Here is a 12,346-nt window from a genome sequence, read left to right as displayed (position 1 = left end):
GAGCCTCTTAATCTCAGGGTTGTGGGTTTGAATCTTGCGTTGGGCGAAATATTCCTGCCTTGCAGGGGGGTTGGATGGATGACCCCCTGGGCCCCCTCCAATGCTACGATTCCAGGCATGCTTTTGCAGGTGTTATTGCTCCTTCCTGCCCTTCCCGTGCAGCCACCTGGGGACGCTGCCTACCTGTGTTGGCCTGTCGGGACTTGATGAGCTTCTCCAGCAGCTGGTCTGGGATGGGCACGCCGTTCTTGTAGTGTGTGGACATCCGCCGCAGGGGCTCCTTCTCCCACACCCAGTTCTCCAGCATCTGCGACGGAGCCTCTACGAAGTCCCTCTCCACGTGGGTCCCACTGAACATGGCAAAGTCCGCCTGTCCGGGGGCAGAGAGGAAGGGGATGAGCAAAGGGCTGCAGGACTGTCCTCAAAGTTACCCAGTGAGCTTCCTGGCTAAGGATTTGAACCCTGGTCTCACTCAGGCCTCATTTAATCAACACCACAACACTGTGAGGCAGGTTGGGGCCGAGAGAGAGGCTCTGACTAACTCCAAGGTTAGTCATTAAGCTTCATGACCAAGGTGGGGGAATTCGAACCCTGGTCTCTCCCAAGTCTTTGTCCTGTTTTCATCCCTACAACCATGTGAGGCAGGCTAGGCTGAGAGGTCACACAGTGGGCTTCATGGCTGAGTGCAGGGGATTTGAGCTCTGGTCACTTCCAGGACCTAGTCTGACACTCTAACCACTATGTGACGCTGCCGTGGGGGGCCACCTGCCATGGATACTTGTGTACCTGCATGGGGTTGGACTAGATGACCTTGTGGTGTACCTTCCACCTCTGCCATTCAATACTTGGCAATCATTTTTAATGATTCCTACACACTGTTTCACACGTTTTACCCAACAGGCAACACTAAATCACACTAATTTAGCCCAAATACCTTTCCAATCCCAGGTTGCTTCACTGCTTTCTAGCACCCCTCATTTTCAAAGGTTGGAAAATTCAGCAACTTGACCTCGGACCCATCTTCCAGCCCAGAAGACCGAGGGCCAAGGGCTCCCGGGTTGGCCTCTCACCTGCGAGCAGAGCTGGTGCATGACGTGCCCAAACTCGTGGAAGTAGGTCTCCACCTCGTCGTGCTGCAGCAACGAAGGCGCGTCCTGCGTGGGCTTCGTGAAGTTGGCTACCATGGCTGCCACTGAGATCTGGCGGCTGCCGTCGGGGAGAAGGCAGCCGGGCTGCAGACCAAAGCAGGCTGCGTGGCCATACTTCCCCTCCCTGCTCCGGGGACAAAGGAGAGCCTGTGGCAGAGCAGCCGGCTGGGCTGGGGGTCCCTTCCCACGCTGTGCTTCTGATACTCTCTGGGGGCTGGCTGGAGCCTCCGGGGCCAAGGACAGTCTATCTGGACTCCAGCAAGGACAGGAAGCAGGGCTGGACTTTGGCCCGAGGCAGCAGCCAGGCTCTTCCTTGCGAGGCCTCCTGGGATGGCAGAACCTCTCTGCCCTGGGGAACCAGAAGGCGGGGACAGCAGCTGGGGACAGGGCTGGTGTGCTCAGGACCCCTTGGGGGCTTCTGGACTGATTGCTAGATTTTATTTCTTTGCCAATTCCCATCCTGATGAATCCCTAACCTTTTACAACCATTAACTGGTGAACGTGTAAAATAACATCCTAACTGCAGCACAAGTCTTAGAAAATAAGTAACAAATCATCAGTGAAGCAATTACAAATCATTGATGAAACAATTGCTGTTTAGCTATTAACAAAGCAACCAAAATTCTTCCCTTGGAGGGCATCTGGTCGGCTACTTTGGGACCAGGGTGCTCTGGGCCTGATCCAGTGGCTGGAGTCGTCGGATGCCTTGATGGAGCCTCCAGCTGCAGAGGCAGTCGATCTGGAATTCTGGGTCTTTGGGGGCACCTGGCCTCTAGGAGGCCCGGCCGGCTGGGCCCCCTTCGGGTCTGGTCCAGCAGCAAAGCTCTTTTCTGGAGCCTCCAGCTGCAGAGACAGCAACTCTGGATTCCTCGGTTCTAGGGGCATTTTGCTGCTGTGAGGTCAGGATGTTGGGCTGCTGGGCTGATCCAGCCCCCGGGTTCTTACTATGGAGCCTCCAGCTGCAGAGGCAGTCTACCCAGCATCTTTGGCTCTATGGGCTGCTGGCCTATGAAGACTAGAAGCCCTGGACCTGGGACCTTCTTCACGCTCTTTGACCCTCCACCCCCCGGGACTCACCTTGGGTAGAGGTCCAGGTAGAACTTCCCGACGGCCTGGCCGGAGTGGGCGTCCTGCACGGCGTAGAGCTGGACGTCGGGGTGCCAGGCGGGGGCCCCCTCCTCCAGGCGGAAGGTGAGCCCCAACAACTCCTGGTAGATACCCAGCAGGCCGGCCGTCACCACCTCCATGGGGAAGAACTCCTTGAGCAGGTTCTGGTCCACCTGGTAAAGCGTCTCCTGAACCCGGTTCATGTAGAAGCGCAGGTCCCAGGCATGGAGGCCCCCGTCAAAGGGCAGGCCGCGCTGCTCGCACTCCTGGCGCTTCAGGGACAGCATCAGGGCCCGCTCCTGCTCGCCCAGCACGCGCAGCTTGGCTGCCAGCTCATCTGGGAGGGGGGGAGAAGAGTGCAGGAGGGTTGCAGGGTCCCCCGGGGGTCATCCAGACCAACCCTGTGCTGGGCAGGAAGCTCAGCTGAAGAACCACAGAATGGAAGGTTGGGGGACCCCCTGGGGGCATCCAGACCCACCCCCTGCGAGGCAAGAATCTCAGCAAAAGAATCCCTGATGGACAGCTGCTTAAAATCCTCCAAAGCAGAGTCCACCACCTTCTGAATCCGTTGGTTCGGGTCCTGCCCTCCGGAGCAGAAAAGCAGGGGAGGGGTTTGTGAACCTCCTCTGGCTTTCAAAAATAACTATTGTTAATAAAGAATTTTAGTCAAAGGTTTTCTAAACACGCAAATAAGAAACACAAACAATGGAGAGACTTCCTTGCACCTATTAGAAGACCTCTCCTTCCTTGGAGGTTTTTAACAGATTCTTTAGCGGAGATTCCTGCCTTGCAGGGGGTTGGGCTAGATGACCCCCTGGGGTCCCTTCCACCTCTGAAGTCCTAGGAGACCCTTCAACCGTCCCGCTTTCTTTGGGGCTGAAGCCATGTGCTCACCATCTGCAGAAACGCCTTACCCAGGAAAGAGGCCACCGTCTGGCAGTCCTTGGCCATGTTCATCTCCAGGACGAAGTCGGCATGCGTCTCAAATCCCAGCAGAGCCGCCTTCTTCGCCCGCAGATCCACCAGTTCCTTCAGGATCAGGCAGTTCTCCTGTGGCAACCAGAGGGAGGGGGGGAGGCGGTGAGGCAGCCAGTGGGGGAGACTGCGAAGGAGCCCCTTTTATTCCCCCCCTTTCAGAAAAGGCCTTTATCATCAACTACATGGAGAAACAGACATTCTGAGAAATGTAAGGAAACACGAGGCTGCAGCAAAACCCTCAACAAAGAAAATGGAATCGTGCAGGGAGGTTCTCCTCCCTGTATCGTAAACTCGAACTCGTGACATGCAAGGAAGCGGAACGCCAGGAGGGTCAGGGCGGGCGAAACGGCACAGGGTCCATCTGCGGAACTCACCGCCACAGGACACCAACTCAGACGGCTTTTAATGAGCGAGGGACAAAATTTGAATTGCAAGTTTGCTGAAACGAGTCCCTGCTGAGTTTTTATGTGACAGCAGAGATATGCAGGGAGAAAGGGAGCCGTTCTCCAAGCAGAAAGCAGAAAAGGCGTTCATTTGTTTGGTTTGTGCTGCCTCCTACCTCCTTGCAGCGGGAGTTGAACTGCTTCTCCACCAGCCTCCGCGTCTCTGGAACGTGGCACTTCTTCATCAGGGGGAAATAGTGGGGGTACTTCAGGGTCACTTTCAGGTTCCCCTCCTCAGTCTTCTCCAGGGAACTCAGGAAGTCCTCAGGAAGACCCCCTGCAAGGAAGTACAAGGGCACCCAGGGGGTGAGCCTCACAGAGGACTAGGCGCTTTAACTGTACAAGTTTCATGCGAGGATTGCAGGCTTCATGGTGCCTGGCGTCCATTGGGTTACTGGGATTATTTCATTATTACGCTATGCACTGATGCTTTTATACACTTAATCTGCTTCTGGAGATTGTATCCTCTGAAAAGGTCAGGAATAATAATAATAATAAATGACAAAATGAAACTGTAATATAATGGCAAGTACTTGGCAATCATTTACCCTTTCTAAGCAAAATAACATTAATCTGTAATCTAACAACAAGTATTTTAAATTATTTCTATGCATACCTGGGAGGAACGGTTGAGAAAATTATTGGGCTTGGCTGAGAGTTGGAAGGGACCCCTGAGGGTCATCCAGCCCAACCCCCTGCAAGGCAGGAATCCTGCCTAAGGTGGGTTTTGGACCCACAACCCCAAGATTAAGAGTCTCCTGCTCTACCGAATGAGCTATCCCAGATATGAAGAATCATAGAAAGGTAGAGTTGGAAGGGAACCCCAAGGGTCATCTAGTTCAACCCGCTTTGCCCCACCCTTACCCAGCTCTTCCCGGGAGAAGGGCAGGACGGTCGTGTCCTCATTGAGGTTCTTGTTGAAGTCGATGCAGAGGACGCTCAGCCTTTTTTTTATCTCTTTGATTTTCTGGGCGAAAGGGGGAAATGGGGTTGGAGGCAGCAAAAGGCCCCGAGCCGAGGTGGCTTCCCCCCCAACAACTCCCCCCCCCCCCCGCCCTCACCCCTGGTTCCCGATCCCACGTATTCCCACGATCCACGCAGGGCAGTTTACTCGCTAAAAGGCCTCCGTGAATCCACGAGAGGAAGAAGGGGTCCCTCGTCTCAGGCTGCGCATCATCTTCCCAGGCCTCTTTCGACCTGGCAGGGGCGTCCCTGCAGCCCCGCTGGGATGAGAGAATGGGGGGGCTGGAAGGGACCCCAAGGGTCATCCAGTCCAACCCACTGCAAGGCAGGAATCACAGCGTTCGGCCAGCTCTGTTCCCTTCGCTTCCAAGCCTCCCCAAGAGGAGCCACGGATTTGCCTCTTGAGTCCAGCTGTGCCCCTGGGAGGCCAGGTGACCCTCAGGGCCTCCCCCCCCCCCCGGGCAATGTCTCCCACCTCCTGCGTCTCCTCAGGGAGATGGAGGCCACTCCGCCGGCCCAGCTTGATCAGGCGCTCAAGGTATCGCTTCGCTTCCGGCTTCAAGGAGGTGTTCTCCAGCTTCTCCTGCAAGGAAGCAACAAATCAAATAATTACAGTGGTACCTTGGTTCTCAAACTCCAAAAACCCGGAAGGAAGTGTTCTGGTTTTCGAACGTTTTTCGGAAGCTGAACATCCGATACAACTGTCGGCTATTGTTTCTGGGGCTCCTGTGCCAATCAGAAGCCGTGCCTTGGTTTCCCGAATGGATTAAGTTTGGATTAAGACATTTGAGAAGTCAAACGGATTTCCCGATTCGATTAAGTTTGGCACTTTTGTTTTTGGTATTAATTTTGCATTTTTGTTTTTGAGGCTTTTTCGGTTCATTTGTTTTGGTGACTGTGCGGAACCCAGTTCAGCTCCTGATCGATTGTGTCTCTGCAGAAATGGATAAAAGCCTCCCATCCAAACAATGACTGTCATCAGTGCAGGCAAGAAAAAAATTATTTTTCATTTTTATCATCTACAATACTGTCTTATTTATTTTATAGTACAGTACATTGATTATTGCTTTCATTTTATGGATCAATGGTCTCGTTAGATAGTAAAATTCATGTTAAATTGCTGTTTTAGGGGTTGTTTTTAAGGGATTAAATTGTTTTGCATTAATTTCTATGGGAAAGCATGCCTTGGTTTTGGAATGTTTTGGTTTTGGAATGGACTTCTGGAACGAATTAAGTTTGAGAACCAAGGTACCACTGTATTACTAATAATAATTATTGTTGTTGTTATTATTTCATCTCTAAACCACTTAAAGCAGTTCAGAAAATAGGCCAGGGCTTACAACAATAACAGCTATTATTATTAATATTATTATTTCATCTCCATAAGGTTGAGAAAAGATGGTCAGGAGCTCTGACCCTACCCAGCCAAAGGGCGAAGATGGATCTTCAGAGGAGAGCTGCTTGGCAAACTGGATTTTCCAGGTTCACAGCCCACACCCTGCACTGCTGCCACACACCAGCTCTGCCTCGAGGGCTGAGAGCAACACCTACACCCAGTTCACTTGATGCACCTGCAGATTTTAAAGCTCATGGTAGGGCAAAACTTAATTTCTGTAAACTGAGCTGCAGCCTGAAGCCTAACAATAAAACAAGACTCTAGTCCTCATGCTTCCATTTGAAAAGCTGATTTAAACTTAATTTTTGCAAATTTCTTCAGGGAGGGGTCTTTAGAAAACAGGGTTTTGGGTGTGAGCAAATCTGCTTGTATTTTTGTGGTTGACCAAGAAACACCAAAACTGCTTCTGGAAAACCAAAGAACATCCATTTTACCATCTGAAAAGATCATGGAACACAAAAGAACAAACAAACATAATAACTGCAAATATACAGCAATCATTTTTAGACAAATTTTACTTCCTAAGCAAAACCAAGTATCCTCTTTGCCTTCTAAAAATGTCAGGTAAAATCAAGTAATTCTAATAATAAATAATTTTAATAATCTACCATATAACTGCCAGACTCAGCTGTCATTTTTAACGATTTCTATGTATTGGACAACATTTAGCTAGGCAACTCTAGGTTAGATGAAGAAGCACCAAAACATCTTTCGGGAAACCAAAGAATTTCCATTTTACCTTCTGAAAAGGGAGAATAAAAATATCTTTCAATTTCCCAATTCATGTTACAATTTTTTAGCACCCCTCATTTTTGGAAAGCTGAAAAACTCAAGACGCCTGACTTGTGCAACTCTGATATTTTAGGCTAATGCCCAAATATAAATCAGTTTAATAAAAAATGATTGAGTGGTGGACTCTCCTTCCTTGGAGGTTTCTAAGCAGAGCTTGGGTGGCTTCTGTCAGGGATGCTTTGGCTGAGATTTCTGCATTGTGAGGGGTTGGGCTGGATGACCCCTGGGGGTCCCTTCTAGGATTCTAGGATACAGATGCCTGAATACCAAAACAGGCATCTGTGAGGCCTGACAGCACAAAAATGAGTTGGTTAAATTAATACAATTTAGTTTTACTTAGAAAGTTAGATGTGTGTAAAGTTGCATGGAAATAATTGCCTAGGACATGCAGTAATATCAATAACTGCAAGTGCTAGGCAATTAATGATTTCCCCCAATAAGTGTTGGAAATGTGAAGAAAAAGAGGGTACGTTCTTTCATATGTGGTTGAATTGTATAATTTAAAAATATTGGGAAATGATTTATAATGAATTGAAGAAAATGTTTACGCTAACTTTTGTGAAAAACCCAGAAGCCTTTTTGTTAGGCATTTCAGGTCAAGATTTGCTGAAAGAGAAGAAAAAACTTTTCATGTATGCTACAACTACGGCTAGGATGTTGCTAGCACAAAGATCAGGCTTCCTCAACCTCAGCCCTCCATATGTTTTGAGACTACAATTCCCATCATCCCTGACCACTGGTCCCGCTAGCTAGGGATCATGGGAGTTGTAGGCCAAAAAACATCTGGAGGAAGATTGAGGAAGCCTGACAAAGAAGGAAAAGTGCTGAAATACCAGCTAAAGAAGAATGGAAACTGACGGAATACACTGAAATGGCAAAACTAATGGAAAGACCAAGACTATAGAGATTTTAAGAAAGACTGGGAACCATTTATATAAACTTTACAGAATCAATGTAAAGAAATGGACTCACTTGCAAGGTTTGATTAAACACTTGCAATCAACATAAGAAATATGAAATAGAAATAGGATGTTAAAATGATAAGAGAATAATAATTACTTTAAAATTTTTAAAGAATAACCAATAAGCAGGGAGATATAATATGCCAAAAAACCAGAAAAGGAAGTTGAGGGAAGTCAAGGGGGGGGGTGTTTGAGGATTTGTAATGTATTTTGTTTTTGAAATAATGATTCTGATGATGAAAATACTGTAACATTCAATAAAAAATAAAAATAAAAAAAGAAACCTGGAGAGGCCAGCCAGAGGGAGATGTCAGTCGCCAAACTGGTGCCCAGAGACCTCTGCATGGTTGCAACTGGGCAAGCGCCTGGCACCTGGGGGAGTTCTAGCACCGGTCCCACCCCCTCCCCGCCCCACTTTGACCTGCAGCCAGATGATGCGCTGGTAAACGTCCCGCCGCATGCTCATCTCCACGTCAAACTCGGAGAGCTTCTTGTCAGCCTCAGTGCTGGCCGCACGAACCTCCTTGCAGGGAGACACGTGTTGCGGGAAGTCTAGCATGTTCCGCTGAACTGGGAGGGGAAGAGGGAAAGGTGGCTGTCAGGCAAACCTCTCGGCCCCCTACCCAACCATGCAGAGAGCACCCTGTGCCCCAGAGCTACGCTCACTTTGACTAACAATGCGGCTTTTAGTATCACGGCTCCAGCCCCCTGGAACCTAGTGCATTTCATTTCATTATTGTCTCCCGTCCTCCATCCATAGAGCAAAAGGAGGATACAGCAAGAGACTTTTCAGCTCAGGGTCATGGGTGCGAGCCCCAGCCTGGGCAAAAGTTTTCCTCCATTGCAGGGGGTTGGACTGGATGACCCCTAGGGTCCCTTCCAACAGTATTCCCCTGTGATTCTACCTCCAGGAGGCTTGCACCATAAAAATACAAGATAGAAACACAATACACATACTAAAAAGTAGAGCAAAAACACACAAATCAATACATAATTATATATCCTAACTGCCCTGAGATCTACAGATGAATAGCATACAAATTTAACTATTATTATTATTATTATTATTATTATTATTATTAAGAATCTTCCTTCCCCCCACCCCTTCCCACAAACACTTTTGAAAGGTTATTGTATCCTTAGCATCGGTTTGGCTCCTTAAGAATTGCATTGGATAAGGCAGATCCAAACAAAGAATCCCAGTAACCGCAGCTTCTCCCAGTGCTGAAGTTCCTAGCACTCCCAGCAAACTACAGCTTCCAGGATTCCTATTGTGTGGAAATGATGCTCCTTCTTCTGGACTCACCCGTGTACTCCACCTCCACAGCGGCCAGGGCGCCCAGCGTGTTCTCGTAGGAGATGTCGCCCTGCGCCAGGGCACCCACCGTGTCGTACACACGCTTGGTCTTCTCGATCAGCTTGGCCGTAGCGTCCTGGATCTGTGCGGCCGTCAGGTCCCAGCGGAGGTGGCTGGCCGGGCACGGGGGGGCTGCAGCCTCCATGGCGCTGTCTGGGTAGGGAAGGGGCAGAGAGGGGGCTTTTTGTATGCCACAACTGCAGCAAGAATTTTGTTAGCCAAAAATTGGAAGCTACAGGAAATGCCAACAGTGGAGAAATGGCAGATGAAGTTGGTGGACTTTTTGGAGCTGGCTGACCTAACTGGAAGAATCCGCGATCAGAAGGAAGAGGAGCATCAAGAAGAATGGAAGAAATTTAAGGACTATTTGGCTAGATCTGGGCTGCATCAATAGGAGTATAGCATCTAGATCAAGGGAAATAATAGTGCCACTGTATTCTGCCCTGGTCAGACCTCACCTGGAGTACTGTGTCCAGTTCTGGGCACCACAGTTCAAGAAGGACACTGACAAACTGGAACGGGTCCAGAGGAGGGCAACCAAAATGGTCAAAGGCCTGGAAACGATGCCTTATGAGGAACGGCTAAGGGAGCTGGGCATGTTTAGCCTGGAGAAGAGGAGGTTAAGGGGTGATATGATAGCCATGTTCAAATATATAAAAGGATGCCACATAGAGGAGGAAGAAAGGTTGTTTTCTGCTGCTCCAGAGAAGCGGACACGGAGCAATGGATCCAAACTACAAGAAAGAAGATTCCACCTCAACATTAGGAAGAACTTCCTGACAGTAAGAGCTGTTCGACAGTGGAATTTGCTGCCAAGGAGTGTGGTGGAGTCTCCTTCTTTGGAGGTCTTTAAGCAGAGGCTTGACAACCATATGTCAGGAGTGCTCTGATGGTGTTTCCTGCTTGGCAGGGGGTTGGACTCGATGGCCCTTGTGGTCTCTTCCAGCTCTATGATTCTATGATTCTATGATTCTAGATATTCTAACATAATTTAAGTAGAACTACTTGTAAGTACTGAACTGGCCTAGGAGTAAAATAGATTGATTGTATAACATTATGGATTGAGAACATTATGAAAAGAAAGAAAGATATTAATGGAATAAGTTAATTCTATTTGAAAGTGGATATTGGAAAACTGCTAAAATGAGTATTATGGAAACACAGGGGGGATCTGAGGAAGTCACTTAACAATGTTATTTAAATTGGGATTTTGACAGTTAAGATATATGTTTGTTTGTCTATTGTATTGCTTTTCTTTTATGTTTATTATAAATTTGGAAATCAAATTTTTTTTTTTGAAAAAAAAGGGGGCAGAGAGGAAGCAAGCAGGAATGGGAAAATAAAGGGCCAAGGCTAGTAGGATCCTGAATATCAGTAGCTGGGAATCTGCCGAACTCTCCGCCACAGGAGGCAGCCACCAGCCTAGACAGCTTAGAAACAGGGTCAGGCAAATTCATGGAGAGGACAATGCCAGGATAGCTCTGCCGTGCCTCCACAGTCAGAGGCAGCAATGCTTCCGAGTGCCAGTGGCCGGGGATCTGCGGAACTCCCTGCCAAAGGAAGCAGCAGCAGCCAGCAAACTAGACTGCTTTAAAAGAGGACTGGAGAAATTCATGCCCTGTCAATGGCTCTTAGTCACAATATCTCTGCTCTGGCCTCCCCAGTTGCTTCTGAATCCCAGTTGCTGGAAACCACACAAGGAAGGGGAAAGTCGCTCGTGTGTTCAAATCCTGCTTTGGGGGCATCTGCTTGGCCCTGTGAGAAAAGGAACCTGGGCTACATGGTTCTGACATTCTTAGGCGGTCGGCACATTGCTCATGCTCGGCATCTGGTGCCCCTCAAGGGCTCAGCGGTGCCGGGCATAAGCCCAGAGCTCCCTCCCCACTCCCGGCCCCGGCCGATCCTGGGCTGCTCCCCTCCCGCCCCTCTGTTCCTCCGCCAGGGATGGTGCCAGCCAACCCCACCCAACCCAGGACGGGGGGCCAACCAGCGACCTGCGCACCTCAAGCATAGCAGACAGATATCCAATCGGTGAAGTTTTTTGGCACGAATTGTGGAAAGACAGAGAGAGAGGTGGAAGGAAGGAAGCTTGTTGGCAGGTCAGGCTGAAATTCACCCGGGCAAGTCCAAACGGGAAGATGGGGGAACCCCCCCCGTCCCAGACCCCCTTCCCGGCCTTCCGACTGCAGCTGCCGCCCCGCCGCGCCGGCTTTGCACCCCCCAAATCACCTGTCGGAGGAGCCATCCGCTGCGGTGGGCGGCGAGCCCGGCTGCTCCGGCTCAGCACATGGAGGCTTCCAGAGCAAAGGCAGGCGGGGGGGGGAGGGAGCGGAGAGCCAGGGGGATTATGGGATGGGGCGGGGCCAAGGAAGGCGGCCCCGCCCACTTCGAACTCAGAGGGCGGGGGGTTGTCGCCTGCTTTGCATAAGCAGATTCCCCCCACTGCAAACCCCACAAGGAGAAAATCTCGTATAGAATTGGAAGGGACCCTGAGGGTCATCCAGTCCAACCCGCTGCAATGCAGGAATATGTCCTTCCTTGAGAACCATGAGGACAAGCAGCCTCTTCTTTTTTAAGGAAGGTGGCAGGCGGAAGGGGCCCTGCTTCTCTCCCTGGCCGCCCCTTCAGGGGCCCGCAAGCCTCTTTCCTTCAATAGGGAGCCGGAAGTCGTCTTGTAGAGACTCGATTCCCGCATCCCCTTTGGGCCAGGAGCGGACAAAGGCGGGGGCAGCTTCTCCGCCTTTGCGCAGGCTCCACCTCCCGCTCCCACAATCCACCGCTCTCCCATAGCAACGACTCGCCTGCTTTCCGCCCTCAGTTGCTGGAAAGGGAGCATAGACCTACGAAACGGAAAGAGAGAACGTTTCGTTGTTGGATAACAAAGGTCAAACGTGCCGAGTGATTTTTTTTGGGGGGGGGGCGCAATTTAAGGAAGGCGTCCTTTGCTGCTCACTGAACCGGGAGCGTTTCGTGATTGGAAGGTTGGCTAGAAATCCGCTCCATCTCCAAGCCTTTCATAGTAACATGGACCACTTATAAACGCCATCTCCAACTCCTGGAAAGATTCCATCAACAGTTCTCTCGCTAGAGTCATAGAAAAGATTCAGAAATTTGGGGAAGTGGCAGGATTTAAATTAAATAGGAAGAAAACTAAATTATTAGTTAAAAATCTGAAGGAGGAAGAGAAAAAAGAGTTGGAG

The 12,346-nt window shown here is 49.8% G+C and overlaps 1 protein-coding gene across 3 annotated transcripts; it reads right to left on the bottom strand.

Moving 5' to 3' along the window:
* Positions 1-17: 17 nt before the first annotated feature.
* Positions 18-11,806, bottom strand: THOP1 (thimet oligopeptidase 1). Of its 3 annotated transcripts, none has more exons than XM_080988561.1 (10): positions 11,376-11,806; positions 9,096-9,299; positions 8,211-8,359; positions 5,115-5,222; positions 4,541-4,643; positions 3,793-3,953; positions 3,170-3,305; positions 2,226-2,592; positions 1,071-1,272; positions 18-370 (listed from the first exon to the last, which is right to left on the bottom strand). In XM_080988561.1, the coding sequence occupies exons 1-10, from the start codon at positions 11,644-11,646 to the stop codon at positions 104-106; spliced, it is 1,968 nt and encodes a 655-aa protein (XP_080844687.1). In that variant the 5' UTR covers positions 11,647-11,806; the 3' UTR covers positions 18-103. The 3 variants fall into 3 exon arrangements, with proteins under 3 accessions (XP_080844687.1, XP_080844688.1, XP_080844689.1); XM_080988562.1 differs by lacking the exon at positions 11,376-11,806 and adding an exon at positions 11,149-11,254; XM_080988563.1 differs by lacking the exon at positions 1,071-1,272 and having other exon boundaries at positions 185-370; positions 11,376-11,803.
* Between the last annotated feature and the right edge of the window lie 540 nt (positions 11,807-12,346).

This window comes from Podarcis pityusensis, assembly GCF_964106645.2.
Source record: "Podarcis pityusensis genome assembly, chromosome: 18".
Classification (NCBI taxonomy): Eukaryota; Metazoa; Chordata; class Lepidosauria; order Squamata; family Lacertidae; genus Podarcis; species Podarcis pityusensis.
Note: the sequence above shows the minus strand (reverse complement) of the source record. Positions and strands in the feature narration are given on the sequence as shown.

Excerpts from the sequence above, each read along its gene's own strand:
- THOP1 (XM_080988561.1), bottom strand. The coding sequence starts at position 11,646 with ATGACCCTCAGGGTCCCTTCCAATTCTATACGAGATTTTCTCCTTGTG. Across the intron at positions 8,360-9,095 it reads TGTGGAGGTGGAGTACACGG|TTCAGCGGAACATGCTAGAC; the intron begins GTGAGTCCAGAA and ends TTCCCCTCCCAG. Across the intron at positions 2,593-3,169 it reads GACGGTGGCCTCTTTCCTGG|ATGAGCTGGCAGCCAAGCTG; the intron begins GTAAGGCGTTTC and ends CCCCCCTCCCAG.